The 20,615-nt window shown below is 44.6% G+C and overlaps 1 protein-coding gene across 4 annotated transcripts in view; it reads right to left on the reverse strand.

Annotated features, from left to right (window-relative positions):
- The window catches only part of PDE6A (phosphodiesterase 6A), a 54,689-nt gene that overhangs the window by 17,647 nt on the left and 16,427 nt on the right, over positions 1-20,615 (reverse strand). For 2 of the 4 annotated variants that reach the window (XM_036014714.1, XM_036014713.1), the window contains exons 6-16: positions 18,480-18,544; positions 12,656-12,722; positions 10,757-10,804; positions 7,825-7,974; positions 7,052-7,195; positions 5,190-5,255; positions 4,803-4,949; positions 3,823-3,930; positions 2,045-2,154; positions 382-469; positions 87-187 (exon numbers count right to left, since the gene is read on the reverse strand). In XM_036014714.1, the coding sequence (XP_035870607.1) occupies positions 87-187; positions 382-469; positions 2,045-2,154; positions 3,823-3,930; positions 4,803-4,949; positions 5,190-5,255; positions 7,052-7,195; positions 7,825-7,974; positions 10,757-10,804; positions 12,656-12,722; positions 18,480-18,544 (1,094 nt within the window). Of the gene's footprint in view, positions 1-86; positions 188-381; positions 470-2,044; positions 2,155-3,822; positions 3,931-4,802; positions 4,950-5,189; positions 5,256-7,051; positions 7,196-7,824; positions 7,975-10,756; positions 10,805-12,655; positions 12,723-18,479; positions 18,545-20,615 lie in introns of those variants that run through there. The other 2 variants (XM_036014715.1, XM_036014716.1) reach the window with 2 other exon arrangements.

Here is a 20,615-nt window from a genome sequence, read left to right on the forward strand (position 1 = left end):
GTTAATGGATGGGAACGATGGTGTTTGTTACTACTATGACCATTGCTATTGCTATTCTTATTCTTAAAATGAGAAGAAATACTAACTTGAAGTATAGAGCGAGGTCTGTGGCAATGATGGCAATGTCCATCATATGGATAGCATGTTCATGTTGCCTGCGATTGAGGTTTTGAAAGATATTCAAGCCCTAAAGAGAAAATCAGAGGAGCGATGTGAGAAGTGATGCTGGCGGTAGACTCATCCAGCAGCCGTGGCCACCCCAGATGGTGGAAGAGGCAGCCCAGGCCAGTGGGAAGAGGGCTGCCTGGCCACACTGGGGCTTCCTGTGAGATGGGGGCTCCTGTGCAGGCCCCAGAGCCCGTGCAGAGGCCGTCATCCTACCTCATCTCGCAGCAATGTTTTGCCAAACTCCAAGTGGTGTCTTTCCAGGATGGAGGACCCGTGGAGCTTGGCCAGTGGGTTCTGGGATCTGAGTGGGAGAGAAAGAGAGAGACACATGGACAGCATCTACATGGAATGGCCAAGAGGTGAAAGGTAAAGACATCACCCAGTCCTGCCACCTCCTAATTCTGCAGGCAAGGAGGCTGAAGTCCAGAATGAGAGGAGCTTGTCACATAGGGAGAGAGTGGGAGCTGGGACTAGGCATCACATCTCCTGACTCTCAGGCTTTAGTTTGCTCCACCACTGATTCTGCAGGTCTCCTTGGGGTCCTGGATTCCTTAGAGAATCTGTTGAATAGTGTAGACTCATCCCCAGAAAAAGGCACAAGCACACACAATGCCAAATGCAATGTTAAAGATTGATTGGTCTCCTATATCCATCCATGGCCATTGGCTCTGGGCCATTCTTTAATGGTCATCAACCTCCAGATCCTCCATACCTGAGTTTCAGGGGAAACCATTACATTTCCCAAAGCAGTGTGTTTATTCTTGTCTTTATTCAATAAATATTTTATTTAGCACCTACTACTATGTGCCAAGCACTGGCCTCTGTACCTAGCTTCTTCCAACATATAATGCAACCACAGTCTCTAGCCTTGGAGCAGCATGCAAGTCTTGAGAAGACTCAGAGAAGCATGTTCTAGTGCTTGTTAATGACTTACAGGTTATGGGCCCTGGGCAGAGCCTCAGTTCCTCATCTGTACTATGGGTATAACATTGTCTTTGTCCTGCCCAACCCACAAGGTGGTCATGAGCGTCTGCCAAGATCATGGTTCAAGAACTATGTTTCAGAGGCTGTCTGGAATATAAGCTCTGTGAGGACACGGACTGTGCTGTTTTGCTCAGCATGGTACCACCTTTGCCGGGTTTAGGACTACGACACTCATATTAGGAGCATTATCAATATAAGGTGGATGAATAATGGTCAGTTAACTAACTTCTTGGCTTAAATTAGTTCAGCAAGTAGGAAGGGAAGGAAGACAGTGAGGGAATTTAATGTATCAGTTTCCTGTTGCTGTTATAGCAAATGACCACAAACTCAATGGCTTAAAACAATAAAAATGTATTAACTTACAGCTCTGGAGTTCAGAGTTGAAAATAGCACTGTAGGACTGCCTTCCTTTTTGGAGACTCTACGGGAGAATTCATTTCCTTGTGTTTTCTAACTTCTAGAGGCTTCCTGGATAACTTGAATTTTGTAGCCTACCTTCCACTTTCAAAGTCAGCAGTGTAGTATCTTCTTTCCTCTTGACCTCCCACCTCCCTCTTAGAAGACCCTTCTGATTACGTGGGACCACTCAGATAACCCAGGGGAATCCTTACATTTCAAGGTCCTTTCCTTCATCATATCTTTGAAGTCCCTTTTGAATTTAAGGCAATACATTCCCAGGTGCCAAGCATTGAAGTACGGACATATTTGGGGGTCATTATTCCATTTGTCACAGCAGTTTACCCAGACCCAAGAGGCAGGAGGAAGTGGGAAGCTGTGGACAGTGGGACTTACCCCCTGGCCTGTGAGCCTGCCTGGGAGCTGTTCAGACTTGGGTGATGGATCCTGGGGGTAGGAAGTAGGGAGGGGAGTTGCTGGGTAAGGGCTGACTTACTTCATCTGGTACAGGTTGTTGGTGCCTCTGTGGTCAATGTCATGGCAGAAGGCAGCGGTGACCATGGCCAGGGCCTCCAGGTCTGTGAAGTATCGTTTCAGCTTTCCAGTCTGGAAGGGCAATCAGAGGTGCCACTCACTCTTCCTTTGTGGTGTTGGAAGCAGGACTGAGAGGGTAGGGGCAGGGCTTAGAGCTAAGAAACATAAATCTGATCTTGGCTCTACTCCCGTTGCCACAAGGTGACCAGATGTTTGCCTGGGATCAGGACTGTCCATGCTGGAGCCGGAACAGTCCCTGGTGATGCGGGATGGTTGGTCAGCATCCCTCCTTCTGAGTGACCTTAGCTGGTCCCGTCTCTCTCTGGGCCCCAGTCTCGCAGTCTGCACACTGGAAGTGGAGGGCACTGGGCTAGTTGATTGTTGAGAAACTTGCAGCCTTCACATCATAGGATTTGGAGGGTTTGGGAACATGGGCAGATGGGTAAAGCTAACCTTCCAAACCTGGTCTACTGGTTTAAGCAGAGCCCAGAAAAATCCCTGAGCCTCCCTCAGATGCTTCACTGCTTGTTTATGCTGGGTGTTGGGGTCGAGGATGGGGCAGAGCCTGCAGAGGTGATGCTGACTCTGTGACTTTTAAGAAATAAGTCAAGTGCAAGTGGTGTCACTATCGCTTTCTTTGGTGACCTGGCCAGAATTCCTGCCTCCAAGCTCTAGGACCACCTCTGGCCTGACCATTCCAGCTGCAAGAAAAAGGAATGAGAAGGACACCGGACAGGGGCAGAGATTTGGATCACAGTCTGGATGGAAAAACCCTTTTTAATGAAGTATAAAGGACTCTGAACCCTGTAAGCCAGAAATGACAGACACAAATACACATGGGTATGTCCATCCAGGGACCTGTAGCATTGTCTGTAACAGTGAAAGGTCAAGAGCCACCCCATGTCCCACATTAGGGGCTGAGTAAGAAAATTATGTGTACTTCAGCAGTACAGGATTCTATGCAGCCATTAAATTGTGTCATGAATAAGCCTTGAAAACATTATGCTGAGTAAAATAAGCCAGGCACAAAAGTACAAATACTGTATGACTGGACTTATACGAGGTACTTTGAGGACTCAGATTCGTAAAGACAGAATGTAGGAATGGCAGTCACAGGGGGCTGGGAAGTGTGGGGAACAGGAAGTTGGTTTTTTGGTGTTTTTTTGGTGGAAACAGAGTGTCCGTGTGGGAAAACGGACATGTTCCAGGGCTGGATCACAGTGACAGCCACGCAGCACTGTGCATGTGCGCGATGCCTCTGCAGAGTGTGTCTAAAATCGGTTAAAATGATAAACTTTATGTTACGTCTATTTTACCACAATTAAAAAATATATAAAGAATGTGATTGGTATATTTTTCTGTTTTCAAATGAAAAAATACTGTTACACAATAATATTATTCAATTTGTTATAAACGAAATAAGGTATTTGTGTGTGTGTGTGTGTGTGTGTGTGTGTGTGTACAAATATGTTTCAAAGGTTCCAGAAGGAAATTTGGAAGAAGCTGTACCAGGGTTGTCTCCAAGTAACCAGATTGGGGCTGGGGGTAGACGGCAGCTTCCTCCACTTTTTATTTTATGTGCTTCCCTATTCCTGAAATTCATTTTTACTAAGCGTTCACTCTTTTGCACCATTTTAAAAAGCAATAAATAGAGAATAATGATGTTGCTGCCACAGCTGAACAAGGTCGGCCGTCGGGTGTGCCGGGAGCCCCCAGCCACCGCAGCCCCCCTGCCCATACCACCAGCAAGGAGAACATGGTCTGTCCCACGTTGAAGCCGTGCCGCCAGTTGTGGTAGGTGATCCTGCGGTAGCCCTTGCTCAGGGAATACATGAACCGCACCAGCGCCTGCAAACCCATGCACATCAGTGAGGCAGCCCGCACTGGCCAGGCGTCCTGCCTGCCACGCCGGAAGGCAGGAACTCGTCGTAGATGCAATAATGTTTGGCGCGCCCTTTGCAAATGGCTAACCACTGTGGACGTGGACGTTATGAAATCAGGTGGGTGTGAGTCACTCCACTTGTTTCACCAAAAGAGTGTCATCAGTGATTCCCAAACGGTGCCCCAGAGAGCTACCAACCTGGGAGAAGCTAACAGGAATTTTGCAGGGAAAGAAAACAAAAGGGGTCTTTAAATCAGTGGTTCTCGAACTTGAGTGCACATCAGTGTCACCCAGTGGGCTTGTTAGAACACAAGTTCTGATTCGTTAGAACTGGAAGAGAGTCAGAGAGAGAGAGAGAGAGAAAATCTGCGCTTCTGATACATTCTCAGGTTATGCTGATGTGGCTTGGGGTAACACTTTGCATCAAACAGATCTGGGAAATTCTGCAAAAATACACCTCCACCCTCTCTGCCCATCTCCATCTGCCTAGTCTGACAGTTAGGAGTTCTGCCAGAAAAAAAAATCCTCTTTAAATTGATTCGATCCACATTTCCCACTCTTGTTTGACCATAAGATCCCCTTTTTGCATTCCATGTGCTCACAGCCTCCAGAACTCAGTGCCTGAGAACCTACCTCAAGAAGCCAATGCAGCCAAAATGCCACAGTTCAGAGGAACTGTGTGTTTCTTTTTTGATAAATGACTCACGTATGTAGCATGGCTAATGCTTTCAGTCCTAATAGCCAAAGGCATACTCTTTTTAAGTAGTGATTAAGTTTAAGTTTACAGATTGCGTTTTAAAAGGGAGAAAAGCAAGCAAGCAAGAAGGTCGGACCCTACCTCCTGTGGAATATGAAATTTATCCACCACTTTGAGCTCGTAGTACATCTGTATCCCACATTTCACCAGCTCCAGCTCCGTCAGGGGCAAGTCGCTGAAGTGGAATTTGTTAATTTCATATTTCTCTGCATCTGGAAGCTCTTCTTGCTGTGGAAGGACCGGAGTCAAATGATTAAGGCAAATGGAGTGTTCCTGGGTCTCTTCACGTCTCCCCCGAGCCCTGTGTTGGGCCCAGGTCTGCTGGGAGGATCAGGGCAGAGCAGGAAGGGTTACTCTTTGCAGAGACCACCCCCCCCATACACACACACACACACACACACACACACACACACTACGCATGCTCTGGAAGGCACCCTGTGCTCGTTCTGTGTCAGGGCCAGTGCTCACCAGGATCTCAGCCAGCTCCTCTTCCTCACACTCCCATGGCTCCTTCCCATACACCTCTCTGGTTTTCTACACAAAGTAGACGAGGAAACAAAATTAGTTAATGTGCTACATCCAAGATCTAAATATACCTTCCTGTTCACATTTTCGTTGTTCTTCTTCCTCTGAAGCCCTTGCAACAGAACCACCAACTCAGAGAGGCTGCTGTTGAACATTTACGGATAAGAAAATTCAAGGTCGTGGGCTTTGGATCTGGCAGCCAAATCTGAGCTCTGCCGCTTACTGGCTAGGTTATTGAATGCCTCTGATCCTCCATGACCTCACCTGTAGAGTGGGGTCAATAAAAGTACTTAGCTGGTAGATTAAAACCAGATTATGCAAAGTCATATTATAAAATCATGTATACAATTGGATGAAATCTGAGATGAACATAAATCAGCGGAGTGCTTGGCACAACGTAAGCATTAGAATTAAGTAATACTATTGTTGGCATTGTTATTGTCAGTGACTGGGAGTCAAGAGGCCTTGCTCAAGGCCCTGGTTCTTCCCCTCACTTCTGTGTGACTTGAGGCAAGTTCCTCACCTCTCTGGGCCTATTGCCCACATACCAGAGGACAGGGGAACCTGGCCCCAGTCACTTGTTTTGGTTTCTTGACCCAGAGGACAGTCTATTAACTTTTAACTGCTTCAGTGAGGCTACGCCTTCATAGGGTTCACGTGTCCATTATTTGGCTGAAATTATAGACTGAGACAAGCAAACCATTTATCCAGACTTGACTTTTTCTCCTTTCAATGTATCAGTTATTGCGATGAAAAGATTGAATTTGTTGGGATATCTCCCCAGCATAAGAAATCACATCTGAAAACACCAGTCCATGCTGTTTCAACTTGTGAGGTCTCTAAGCAAGGTTTCAGGAACTCAACTAGACATCGTATCCAACTCCACTTCACTGACTCAGCTTACTTCTAAATTCTTGGTCTCTTTGAGACCCAAATCCCAAGAATGGTGAATCACTAATTCTCTCAAATCTTGTTCAATTTCCCACACCAGATAGGACTCTCCTCTGTAGTATCTCTGACATATAATTATCCAGCCTCTGCTTGGATACTTCTCTTGAGGGGAGTTCACTACCTTGTGAGGTAGCCCATTCATAAGCATGGTAGAGAATTTGCTCATAATCCTGATAAAGTTTGAGTGAGACCAATTTAACCAACCGGATGATTCCAGGACAAGTTACTTCCCCATTTTGGGCCTCAATTTCTTCATTTCTACAACGGAGATAGAAATCCTTACATTGTCCACCTTACTGGGCTGCTGTAAGCATCAAACAATATAGTGTGAAATTGCCTTATAAACTGTAAAGTGATGATATTATGTGATGGTTCCCCACTAACATCTACCTCTCTGTTTGGTCACTAAACTCCTCTGTGACCTGATTGGCTCTTCTAAGTCAGCTGACCCCATAGAGGGAGTCTGAGAAACTGACTGACCAGGATCCACAGGTCAGTCAGAGAGAGCTTCCTCTCCACAGAGGTTGTGTTTGGATGATTCCATCCCAGGTACCAAGTCAGCCCTGAGCACAGGAAAACTGGAGTTTCTAGAGCTGGTAAGCCAAGGTCTGGTCCCAAGACTGAAATGACCCTTCATGGGACAACTGTCCCCAGGCCACACAGAGCAGCCATTATGTACGACTCTCTGGCACTTGTTGATCCATCTGTCCACCCACTCCACTGTGCAGGGCAGGGGGTAGAGCAGTGAACAAGCCCACCCTCATCTCTTGGGGTTGTAAGTCCTGCCTTACTCTGGCCACATCTCCAGGGCAAAGTCTCCACTAGAGAAGGAGCAAGAAAAGAATGTGACTCACCAGGATTTTCTGGATTTCTTCATTGTCACACTTCACGTGATATTTTACCATGTCCTGGAAAATATCCTTCCTGTTTTCAAGTTTGTTCATTGACTCATAGGTGTCAGGATTTAAGACGGACCAGCCTAGGAACTGAGTCAAAGACTGAAGAAAAGCAAAAAAAAGAGAGGAAAAAAAAAAGAAGAAATTAATTAATTGAGAAAGAAAGAAAGAAATTAAGGATCATAGGCAGAAGAGCCAGGTTTGATCTTGCTTCTGTAACTTTGGGTAAGACTCTCTGGGCCTCCGTTTTCTCAGCTATAAAATGGGTTTGATAAGCCATGTGCCGCCCTTCTCAGAGAGATGTTACGGTGGTAAAATAATGCCTGGAAATGCACTTTCAGTAAAACACTAACTTACATAAATCGTCATTCTTGCATATAAAAATGTCACAAAAGGGAATGTGTTGTGTGTATGTGGGGACAGGGGGTAGATAGGAACTCTGGACCTTTTGCTCGATTTTGCCATGAACCTGATGCTGCCCTAAAAGATAAAGTTTATTCCTTTTTCAAAAAGGGAATGTGGATTTCTCTGACAACATGCAGCAGCGAAGAAGTGAGGGCAAAGAAGGGGGTCCTGGAAGGGAGTCAGGGAAGCACTGATGAGGCGAGCTCCCCACCCTCCACAGGACAGGGCAGCCGTACCCCGGGTCCTCACCACGCAGCTCTGGAAGCCATGCTTCTAACAAGCTGACTCTGAACATCAACATCAGAAGACCTCCTTGCAAATCGTACCTCCATGAGGGTCTCATCCATTTCATCAAAGGGTTTCCCGTCTTTGCGATTGTAAAACGTGGCCACCCCGACAATTTCTTCCTTCTTGTTCACAATGGGCATAGAAAGGACATTTTTAATCATCCATCCAGATTCGTCCAGAGGCTCTTTCTACAAGAGAAGAACCAGAGAGGGTTTCCTTGAGTGCCCGGCTGCAGGGGCAACTGTGGTGAATTTCACACTGCATCATGACCTTGACTGGCTGAGGCGACAGCAAGAGCACAGACCTTGCTGGATTTCACATGGTTTCAACCACCAAACAAATGCCATGAACAGGTAGCCAATCTGGTTGCAGCTCCTTAAGCCAATCGTCAGGTTGTTTTCATTCTTAAGATGTCAGGGCCGTTATGTGTTGGGCTGTGCACTGTGGGCTGGAGATACAAGGAGGTGCACAGATAGTTCAGGGCCCAGTGTTTCTGATACAAGCACTGACCACAGGGAACTGGCTTAGAAGGAGCTATGTTGGGGATGCTTATAACTTGAATTAGTCAAGTAGATAGAAACCTGTGCCTTTGCCTCTCAGTCTGACTTTCTGTGTTACTGTGGCATGTCATTGCATCTCCCAGGCCTGAATAGGCTCATCTGTTGATGGAGACTGTAGTAAGAGAATGTGCCTCATGGAACCAATGGGAAAGTAGAGGTGAAATTTCTGGGTCAATCAAAGGTGCCCCTTGTGATTCACTTCCCACCTGTCTGAGCCTCACTTTCTTCACTTATAAAATGGGGATCACTAGACTCTATCATTTCTAGACTCTGCCCACTGATTCGTCAAACATTTATCCAACATCTTACAACGTGCAAGGAACTGAGCCAGAAGCTGGGGAAACCAAGGCAAGGAAGGCACAGACGGTTTCCTCCGGTAGCTCACGATCTGGAAGGTTAATGAGCAATTGTACTGCATGTGGGAAGTTCTTCATGGTACTGAGGGAGCCAGAGGAGGGAAGAAAGTCAAGGAAGGCTTCTTGGAGTTGGAGACTCTTCTGTTCAAAAGTTTAAGATTCTTAAGGTGGTGAGATGATAACTGTTATTATTTAAGTAACACTGGAACCCAGCACCTGGTGGGAGAGTGTTCCCAGGGGAATACAGAACATCCCCAGAGAGCACAGGGCTGTGGTCAGGAAATGAGTTCAAGACCTGCCTTCCCCCAACTCTTAACCTAAACTTCAGAGAACTCCATCTCTCTGAAGACCATGATGAGGAAACAGATTATATTGAAAGTGAAGTGGGAAAACATTAAAGATTTTGAAGCGGGGAAGTTACTTCATGTAACCTATGTTTTAAAAAAGTATTCATGCTATGTTATGGAGGATGAGTTAGAGGGCAAAGGTTAGAATCTAAACACAAGATTAAATTTGATTTACTAATGTGGGTAAACTGTAACTCATGGGATGACTCTGGTAAAGACCAAATGCTGTTGTGATTACAATCAGGGTAACAACTTTCGGCAGGAGTTTAGGCTGGTCACACTGATGTGGTCAAAATCGTAGCACAAGACACACAATGTTAACTTTGGAAGTATGTTCTCTCAGAGCTCTTTCATAATGTTTTTTAAAAGATTTTATTTATTTTTAGAGAGAGGGGAAGGGAGGGAGAAAGAGAAGGAAAGAAACATCCATGTGTGGTTACCTCTCCCGTGCCCCCTACTGGGGACCTGGCCCTACCCAGGCAGGTGCCCTGACTGGGAATTAAACCAGCAACCCTTTGGTTCACAAGCCGGCACTCAACCCACTGAGCCACACCAGCCAGGGCTCACAATGTTCTTTAAGGAGCAAAAAATAATTCACTAATTTTCTTGGCCCTGTTTTTCCCCTTTCCCTTGTAATTATTTCCTGGTTGTTACCTATTTGTTTTTCTTATGCCTAGTATGGGAAACTCAAATATTGAGAGGACATCTAGAGCTAAGAGGTCAAGAAAGTTAAAACCCAACACTTGACCAAAAGAAGATGATATTTTACTGAGAGAAATTGGTCTAAAAGACAGGGAGGGTTCATAAAAGATGAAGGCATTGATACATGCCTTCATCAGCAGCTGGGGCAGTACAAAAGATGATACATTGATAGAGAGAAACATTCCTCGGCGTGACCTTTGTGCCCTGCGTGATCTGTCCCCGTCTACGCTTGGCCTCCCACCCCCCCACCCCGTCCCCAACAGTCTCTCACTCAGATCCGCTGGCCTATCTAGTTTCTCCCAGTAAGCCTTCTCTTTCTTGAAATCGTTCCTTTCTTTACTGTCAAACACAATTTCTCAGGGACACAGCCCTGGATTCTTCTCCAATGAAGTCAGCCCCACCCCTGTCCCGAGAGATTTCCTCCTCGATCCCTAGGCCCTTCTCCCGACCAGCTCCTTTCCCCAAGTGATCAGAGCTCCCTGGAGACACAGACCTCACCTGTCTGGTCCACCACAGTGTACCCACCAGGGCAGCACTGTGTCTGCATGCCTGGCACAGAGGCTACCCTTCATAAACATTTGTGGAAAAGACAAATACAAGCACCTGCAATACTACCCAATATTTCGTGAAAATGCCAAGGAGGCAGAGATGCTATCCGGCCAGGGAAAACAGAGTAAAACTTCATCAAATTTCAGAGCACCTGAGGAAGTTCTTGAAGGGCAGGGGCTTTGGGCAGAACATGATGGGTAGGGGGAGACCAGCCTATGCAGAGGTCCTCCAGCCAGAGCGCAAAGGGTGTGGATGTGAAGCCTGAATGAGACCTTGGAATTTGCTAAATTAACTCCCTTCCCCACCTCCACAGGCACAGGACATTTTTCCCCCATTCATGTATTCACTTGGTTGAAACTGCTTTCCAATAAAATATTCCAATAAAATAGATGTACTCTAATCCACTCTTGGGGAAAAACTAACAGGTGACCAACAAAGAAAATAAAAATGTCTCACCTGGAATTCAAAAAAGTCCTCCGCGGGTGCATTCATGATGTTGCAAATCTGAAAGCCATGAGGGGGAATAATGGAGCTGGCATTAGACTTGACAAAGTGCCGGGTAAAGCAATGCCTGCTGTTCCAGAAACACTGCGTCCTTGCCCATGGCAGTCACAGCCTTTTCACCAGGTAGACACACTCGAGGTGGCTTAATATTATTAACTGAGGCTACTGGACAGAAAAGCTACCTTAGAAATGTTACTTGTTAGCATTTGCTTTGCTCCCGAGTCATTTCCAAGCTTTGAAAAGGTAAAGACTACAGTTTGTCATCAGTAAGAGCCATATAGTGTCCTGCTTTGTTGCCTCCCTTTTGGCGCATATTTGGGTTGTGTCCTATGTTTTGTTTCTATTAATATAAATAATGCTACTCCAAGCATCTCTGAATCGATTACACTTGGGTTCCATTTTGTTTGTTTTGTCAGGAAAGTTTTTCCTTGGGGTATAAACCGCAAAATGGACTGAGGAATAAAAAGCGTTGTAGCTCTGCTGTATACAGCCAGACCCCTCTCCTGGAACTGGACCGCCTTGCCTGACCACGCAGATGGCCCTTACCTGGCCCCTCTGGACCTGCCTGCGGGGCCACTGTGTGCGGTGGTGCGTTGTGTGCACTGCACAAAGGCATGTGGCCAAGGGGGTGACTGGGAGTTGAAATTCTGTCTGGTCTTGACTTGTGGAGCCAAGCCCCTAGCCTTTCTCTTTTCGGCTATTGAGAAGGAACGGCTTTTTCTAGTTCTTAAAAAGACACCATATAGGCTTGCAGTGACTCTGCCTGTCCCAACGGGCCTGACCATCCTGTGGTCTCAGAGGCTGAGCTGTCCCTGTGTTTTGAGAACTGCCCACCCACTGCGCCATCCCTCCGGCCTCTCCTTGGACCAGTTCCGTCAGTTGTCACCATTCTCTCCTGATCTCCGCTCTCTCCAGGGGCTCTGTCCCTCAGCCCATGAGCACGCTCCAGTCTCCCCCATCTTGGATAGCGGAATCCTCCCTTCACCCACCATGGTCTCCATTACAGCCCCCCAGGCTTACTCCTCTTTCTCTCGCGGGCTCTACCTCCTCACTGCCCACCCACACCTCAGCAGACCACACGCTGGCTTCTCTCTTCACCTTGCCACTGAATCTGCTCCCAATGGGCCTGCTGAAGTCCTCCTAATTGCCAGACCCAACAGGGTTCAGTTCTCATCCCACAGATCACTTTTATTGCATTTGGTTGTCTCCCTTGTTGAAACTTTTTATTTCCTTGGTTTCCATTTTACTTCCTATGCTCTCCTGGGTCTTCTGACACCTCTGAAACTTCTTACTGTTTCTGTATGTGCCTGGGGAATGACACCGGGGAAAGTAGATTCAAATATAGGGGTGATGTGCAGCTAACAGACATGACCCTTCTCTCTGGAGCAGGGGATGCTGTCACTCTACCCTTGACCCTGAGGGGGTGGGGCATGGTGGGAGACAGAGCATCGGAGCTCTGCTATCCATGGTATGGCCAGGTATGGGGCAGAGGTGAGGGGACGCGTGTGGCAGCCAAGTCTCTGGTATGAGAGGTTGGGATTTAGTCCGTGGCGAGCCCTGAAGACCAGCCAGTCATGACTTTGTCCCTGACATATGCAGAAGTATCTTTATTGGTCAGTGAGACTACGTACCTTTCCATCTAAAGGTTCTTTCTATGTATCTCATGTCTTCTCAACTGTCAATTTTCTGTTCATCTCCTTCGACCAACCCTCAGGTGAATTGAGAAATGGGATAATCGGGCTTTTGGACATCCACACTTCTCAACATTTCTTCCACTCTCTTGATATGAACTCATTTTACTCTTCCACCTGATTTAAAACTCTCCACCTTCAAAGTTGTTGTATTACTCACCAGGCCGTTTTGGGCAACATAAGTGGGCAGACCACTGGCTAGAGCCCAGTGGTCAGGAGGCGGATTCCTGTAAAGGCAAAAGACAAATGGTAACTTTTGTCATAGAGACAATTGGACTGCAAACTTGAACCTGGGTTTTTGCTCTCCCTCCACTATATGGTGGCTCCCAGCACCTGCTTACACTCATCACTACACCTGAATGAGTCCCAGATCTTCACTAAGCATCTTTTTTTTAAAAATATATTTTATTGATTATGCTATTACAGTTGTCCCATTTCCCCCCCTTTACTCCCCTCCACCCTGCACACAACCTCCCACCCACATTCCCCCCTTTAGTTCATGTCCATGGGTCATAAGTTCTTTAGCTTCTACATTTCCCATACTATTCTTGCCCTCCCCCTGTCTATTTTCTATCTACCATCTATGCTACTAATTCTCTGTACCTTTCCCCCCTCTCTCCTCCTCCCACTCCCATGTTGCTAACCCTACATGTAATCTCCATTTCTGTGGTTCTGTTCCTGTTCTAGTTGTTTCCTTAGTTTGCTTTTGTTTTTGTTTTAGGTATGGTTGTTAATAATTGTGAGTTTGCTGTCACTTTCTTATACATGTTTTTTATCTTCTTTTTCTTAGATAAACATTTCATATAATAAGGGCTTAGTGATGATGAAGTCCTTGAACTTGACCTTATCTGAGAAGCACTTTATCTGCCCTTCCATTCTAAATGAAAGCTTTGCTGGATAGAGCAATCTGGGATGTAGGTCCTTGCCTTTCATGACTTGGAATACTTCTGTCCAGCCCCATCTTGCCTGTAAGGTCTCTTTTGAGAAATCAGCTGACAGTCTGATGGGAACTCCTTTGTAGGTAACTGTGTCTTTTTCTCTTGCTGCTTCTAGGATTCTCTCCTTCATTTTTACCTTGGGTAATGTAATTATGATGTGCTTTGGTGTGTTCCTCCTTGGATCCAACTTCTTTGGGACTTTCTGAGCTTCCTGGACTTCCTGGAAATCTATTTCCTTTGCCAGATTGGGGAAGTTTTCCTTTATTATTTGTTCAAATAACTTTTCCACTTGTTGCTCTTCCTCTTCCCCTTCTGGTACCCCTATAATTCAGATGTTGGAATGTTTAAAGATGTCCTGGAGGTTCCTAAGCTTCTCCTCATTTTTTTTGAATTCTTATTTCTCCATTCTTTTCTATTTGGTTGTTTCTTTCTTCCTTCTGGTCCACTCCATTGATTTGAGTCCCAGTTTTCTTCCCATCACTATTGGTTCCCTGTCCATTTTCCTTCATTTCACTTATTGTAGCCTTCATTTTTTCATCTAATTTGTGACCAAATTCAACCAATTCTGTGAGCATCCTGATCACCAGTGCTTTGAATTGTGCATCTGATAGGTTGGTTATCTCTTAGTCACTTAGTTGTATTTACTGTGCAGCTCTGATCTGTTCTTCCATTTGAACCATTTTTTGTCTTGTCGCGCCTGTTAACGTATGAGGGGTGGAGCCTTAGGTGTTCACCAGGGCGGGTCAACCCAGTTGCTGGGTTGCGACGTTGTATGTGGGGGCAGGGTCCGAGAGGGAACAATGGTGCTGGCTCCTCTCTCCGTCAGATTTCAGTCCCTTCCGCTGTTTCCCCCAAGCTAACTGGGCCCTTCTGGTGCTGATTCCTGGGTGGGTGGCTTGTGCATGTTCTAGGACCCCATGGGTCTCTCCAACACACTCTCCTGTGAGGCTGGGAGTTCCTCCCAGCAACTCAACACTCACAGGTGTTTTCAATTGGTATTTTGAAGCTTTATTTTCCTGCACTGGGACCCTGGATTGCACAGTCTGTCTCCCTGCCCAATTTCACCTGGTTTATCTGTGCGTGAATGTGGGATCACCCAGATAGCCAGGAGCCTTGTGTGCAGTGTCTCACTTCACAGTCGCCGCCTCGCTGGATCTGCCAGCCGCCTGAGTGCCCAGGGTCCGCGCCGCTGCGGTCTTACACCCCGCTTGCCTTACACAACTGGGATGCTTTATGTGCCCGGTGCCACCACTTTTTGTGCCTTGACCCTTCTCCACCCAGCTGCCCAACTCCGCCCTTCCTACTGGTCTGGATGAATGTATATTTTAACTCCTTGGTTGTCCGACTTCCTTGCAGCTCAGTTTTCTGTCAGATCTGGTTGTTATCTTGTTTCTAACTTGTTGCTGACCTTATTTTGGTTGTGCGAGTTCACTAAGCATCTTAATATTCAAATTTAGATGCTGGGGCTAGAGTGATAACTACATTTTACTCATTGCAACCTCAGTTTGACTAGCCAAGAAAACTGAAACTTTCATTCAATAGATTGTTATCAACCTCTAAGCACAAGCAGATACCATCATTCCCCTCCGTTAATGCTTATGTGGAGAGAATGAGTTCCATGGAGAGAGTCATGGGGAAACGCACCCACGGTGAGCTCCTACCACATACCAAGCACTAAGCCAAGTGCTTTACATGTTATTTATCCCTCACAACAATATCACAATTTTTGGTATTATCTTTTACTTGTTCCTTGTGAGAAAAAATACACATACGGAAGAATGCATTAAACATTCTTAAACATCAAACAGAAGTGAACATCCTTGAAACCACACCCACATCAAGAGCAACCTTGTCCGCGCCTCGGAAGCCCCTGATCTGCCTTTCCGATGGCAACCCTCTCTCTAACCCCAAAGACAGCCATTGGTCTGACATTGTAAGTGATTTCTTCCTTTTCTGTATTTTTACCACCTAAGTATGCCTTCCAGTAGTGCCCTCTAGTTTATTTTTGCCTGTTTTTCAACTTCATTTGGGTGGAATTGCCCAATATGTATCATTTCATTTGGCTTCCTTTTCATGTTGCTGTAATTCACTCTTTTTATCTACTTAGAGTTTTCCCTTGTATGAATGTAGCACAATTTATCCATTTAACTGTTGGCAGGCATGCCCCCTCAGTTTGGGTTTTATATAAACAGTGATGCTATGACCAACCTGATGTATACGTGCCCTCAGTTCCACATGGTACATGCCTGGGAGTAGAAATGCTGGGTCAAAAGATGTGTATACCTTCAACTTTACCAGATAAGGCCAAAGTGTCTTCTAAAGTGGTTGCACCCATTGACACTCCCATCAGCAGTGTATTAGAGTTTCCTTTGCTGCATGTCTCTGTCAATACTTAGTATTTGCAGGCATTTTAACAATTTTTTTAGAAGATTAAGAAAGTTCTCTTCTAGAGGATAATTATGTTGTATTTCTCTTAATGTGGCAGATTATATAGATTGACGTTTTAAAATGTTAAACCAATCCTGCATTCCTGGAATAAAACCAATTGGGTCATGATGTATGATTCTTTTTAGTGATGGTTTGCTAAAATTTTTATTTAGGATATTTTCATCTATGTTTATTCACAAGTGAGCTTGGTCTGCATTTTCCTTTTTCATACAGCCTCTGTTGGGTTTGGGTATCAAGTTTATAACAGTCACTTCTTTTCTACTCTCTTAGATAATTTGTACAAGAATTATTTTGTTTTTTCTTTAAGTATTTAGTAAAACTCACCCCTGAATGCATCTGGACCTGTAGCATCTTGGTGGGAAGGGTTTGATTTATTTTATTTCTATAAGACTGTTATGTCTTATTTCTTCTTGATTTGTGTTTAGTAGGTTTTATTTTTCTAGAAATTTGCTTATTTCATCTAGATTTAAAATATTTTGGGCCGAATGTCCCTTCGTTATTTTTGTAATGTCTGAGTGGCTATAGTTCCCCCCCCCCCCATCTCATTCCTGATATAGCTCATTTGATTTTCTGTTTTTCTTGTTTGGTCTTGCCAGAAACTTGTCAATTTTTTTAATCTCTTCAAGGAACCAACTTTTGGCATTTGCTCATCATTTACCTTTTCCTAGTTCATTAATTTCTGGGCTTATTTTTATTATTTTCTTTGGGTTTATTTTTCTGCTTATTTGTTGTTAATTTTCTGAGCTGTTGTGATGAATAGCTTCTGCTTGCCCCTCCCTGTCCCAGGAGGCCAGTCTCTGTGGGCGGCATCAGCAGGGCTCCTGGCCATCCAGCTTCTGGCTGAGTGTGGCCCAATGGGGGAACCTGGCCAGAGACCAGGGGAGGGTAGAACAGTGAGGTCAGGTTCTTTACTTCCCTGTGTCCCCACAGCAAGGTTGCTTTGGCCCATTATGTCCCTTGACTGAAGGTGGCCTGCTCTACATGACTCCTTCTCCTTCCAGGTTCTAGGAATGTCCCTTTGGGCCCAGAAGTGGTGACAGAACCACCACCACTAGCACATTCTCTTGGACTGTCCTTCACTCCACCCACATCTCTGTAATTCATCCCTTTGTACGTAATCCCTCCTTGAGGTGTCCTAAATTGAAGGTGACACCTATTATTTGTTGAGACCATGACTGATACAGGTGGGTACATTGTTCATTATTTCTCAGCTTCTACTCTTTTCTGATATGTATATTTAAGGCTTCACATTTCACCTTAAGCACAATTCCACTTGATCACATAGGTTTTGACATGTACTACCTTCATTATTTTTAGTTTGGAATATATCTTAATTTCTATTGATTTATTCTTTTACCCATGGGTTACTAGGGAGTGCATTCCTTTTTTGTTTTTCAGAAGAGTATTTTCCAGCTTTCTATTGTATATGAGCATTTTAGATCCGCTTTTTATTATTGTTTAATTATGTTATTCAAATATTCTATATTTCATATTTGTTTTTTAGTCTGTTCCTCTTATCAATTAGCAAACATGAATTTGTCCATATCTTATATTTTGTCAAATTTTTCTTTTTCTTTTGAGGCCATCTTTTTCAGTGTATGCAAATTAAGAATTATAATAACTCCCTATAATATCAAGGCAAATTGACCCCTTTATCTTTAAGGAGTGACTCTCTTTATCTCCACTAATGCTCTTTGACATAATGTCTCTTTTTATCTGCTATTAATATAGTTACATTAGATTTCTTTTGATGGTATTTGCATGGTATATCTCTTTTTGTTCTTTTACTGTCAAATTACTTCTTCATTTCTGGGAAGTTATCAGTTCTTTGACAAACTGCTGTGTATATGCAACAGAGAAAGATAAAATGCTTACAATTAATTTGCAATGCAATGCTTTTTGAACTTATAATTATTACTTTATTAATATCAACATAGATCTTTTAGAACTTGGATATAGATTTTTATCATAGTTTGCACATTTTTAATGTCTTTTGGGGCCATTCAAAGCAACTTTGGTTTCAATGTTGCATCATAGTATAATCTCCTGAAGTCCCATTATATGGCAGTTAAATTCAATGTCAATATGGATACAACCAACAATGCATGTAACTCAAATGAAGTCATAGCACTGTGAATGGCTATGACCAATTCCTCTCATAGTCAGCCAATGACAGCTACACCTGACTATTGTCTGAGTGACAGCAATGGTACAATGTCATTGATTTTATTTCAGAAATGTTGAAAAGTCAAAAACTGTACATCTTACAATCAATGAAATGGGAGATTTCTTTCTTATCCAACATGGCAACCTTTGTCATTTAAATGGAACATTCAGTTGATTAGTATTTAAAGTAATTCATGATATATGTGGATTCAAATATCTGAATGTTCATGTTGTATTTTTTGCACCTGCTTTACATCCTTTCTAAACTTTTATTTTGCCTTCTTTTGGTTTGATAAAGCACTTATTTACCATTCAATGTCCTCCTTGATTAGTTTAGATAGATCCTGATGGTTGTTCAGGATGTTTACAAATATTCTGATTCTCACTTCTTTTTGGGGACATGATAAGGTGGCATATGGCCACGTGACTTACGGGATTACTTTGATGTCTTCCTTGCCATGCAGGATGTAGTCGATGACCTTGTAAAAGTTGATTTCCTAGGCAAAAGAGATAGAGAAACATATTCCTTTACAGTCTGAGACAGAACTTCAGCAGGAGTGTGTCCGGGAGACAGGCCTTGTTTTTCACTCTGTGCCCCGTGGTTTTCCAGGAGCACCAGCCTGACTCTCTAAGGGTGTATCCTCACTTCCTTGAAGTTCACTGTCCTCCGCTGACTCTCAGGATTTAGTGTGCTCCTCCTTGGTCCCAGCTCACAGTGGCCATGCAATGGCTGGGGTCTGGGGCTGGAAAGAAGAGTGGAAAGTGTTCCAGGGGGATTTGGACATTGAGCCCAGGAAGAGAGAGAGGGAGAGACTGCTGCTGGAGTCAAGAAAGAAAGGGAGGTTGAAAGGAGGCTCCTGTCTCATTTAGAATCATTGTCAACCCAGCCATCCTCCACGCAAGGCTCAGCTCTGCAGTCAAGGCCCCTTTTCTCATTCATTCCTACCACCCATCTTCTCCCTGTGCTATGTCAGCTCTTCTGGACCTGTCGTCTCAATCATACCTCATGCCTCCTAACTCACCTTCCACCTCTTTCATCCTTCCACTCCCCCATTATCTTAGATTAGATCTGTTCAATTACATGACCTCCTAACCTATAGGTGCATACTGGCACATGGCTCCCTCCCCTTAGCTCTCCAGGGAAAATTCCATTACCTTATCAGGCTCTTTGAACTTCCTGGTATGGCAGGCAAGTTAGCAAGTATTCAAAAATGGGAAGAATGAGACCCGGAGAAAGGAAAGAACTCATTTATAATGAACCAGGACCAGGACCTTGACTTTCATTTCAGTGCTCATTCTGCTATGTCACTTAAGGTGAATAACTTAAAATAGTGTTTTACTCTCCGCATCACTCTCACCTAGAACAGGGTGATCCGAAGCATGGTCGCTGGACTGATGCCTGTCTGCAAACTATTCGTTGCTATTCCCTGATGACATGAAAACCAAAATTGAGAGTCTGCATTTAGAAAGGTTTATAGAAGTTTGGCCAAGCTAAGTTAGGTCCCTTAAAACTAATTAAAAAATGAGGGGACTTGATTTTTGTACCTCTTTATACATTTTTATTTTTATAGTTATAAATTCTAACTCATTTAGAAAAAGGACCAGTCCAAAATGGATTAGAAATTTTCCAAGTTAACTGTTCCTTTATTCCAGGTACTTTGAGAATACTGCTCTAGGCATTCATGTGTAGAAACCTGGGCCCCATCCAAGTCTCCTGACTCAGAACCTCCACAGAGAAAAATTCCTGATCCAGTAAAGGGTGTCTGAAGGTCAATTTGGTTGACAGGTGATCATGATGACCTTCTTCGGGCCCATGGGGGAAAGGCTCTGCTCTTCAGTGACCAGCATTAGCAGCTCCAAGGAGGCATGCTCTAGCCAATCATGAGGCAGAAACTAGAGCTCTTCCAAGTATGCAGCTGCCCCAGGGTAGACAGGAGCGCCCTCAAGTAGGAAGCATCCAAGGGGAAACAAAATGAGCCTCACAACTTGATGCGATGGAGCTAAGAATAGCTCTACAGTGAAGACTGGTGCTCTACTCTTGGTTTTACTCTCTGTAATCTCTGAGCCTCAGTTTCCCCAGCTGCAAAAAATCAATGGTGTGTGTTGTTGTCATGCAATAGAACTCTTCCCAAACAAAGCATGGGACAGAGTCATAAAAAGCAGATGTGAGTGGAGCCACCCTAATGGCAGCACAGGTGAGGACAGAGATCCTCATCCTTATTCTCTCTCTTTCCCTTCCTGCCCTCCTCCCCCATCAACCCCTGGCCAAGGCAGCAGCTGTGGAAGTCCAGGGTTCTAAGTCCAGGGTTCAATTTCCAGAGAAATTGAAAAACAGGACTAGGTAATTCCTAAAGCCCCTCCCAGCTATGATTCTGAGATGGTGGTTGGCTAGTTGGCAATATCCCTCCAAGATTAAAACGCACATATTCTTTGATCTAGTGATTTCACATGTACAATAGGAACGAATCCTATAGATACACTCCCAAGTGTGGGTAAAAGCACTGCTTGCCCCATCCAGGGGTCTCAGTCAGATTGTTGTAAAAAGCCTGGAGACAACTTGATGGCCAT

Source organism: Phyllostomus discolor, chromosome 13 (assembly GCF_004126475.2).
Source record: "Phyllostomus discolor isolate MPI-MPIP mPhyDis1 chromosome 13, mPhyDis1.pri.v3, whole genome shotgun sequence".
NCBI classification, from domain to species: domain Eukaryota; kingdom Metazoa; phylum Chordata; class Mammalia; order Chiroptera; family Phyllostomidae; genus Phyllostomus; species Phyllostomus discolor.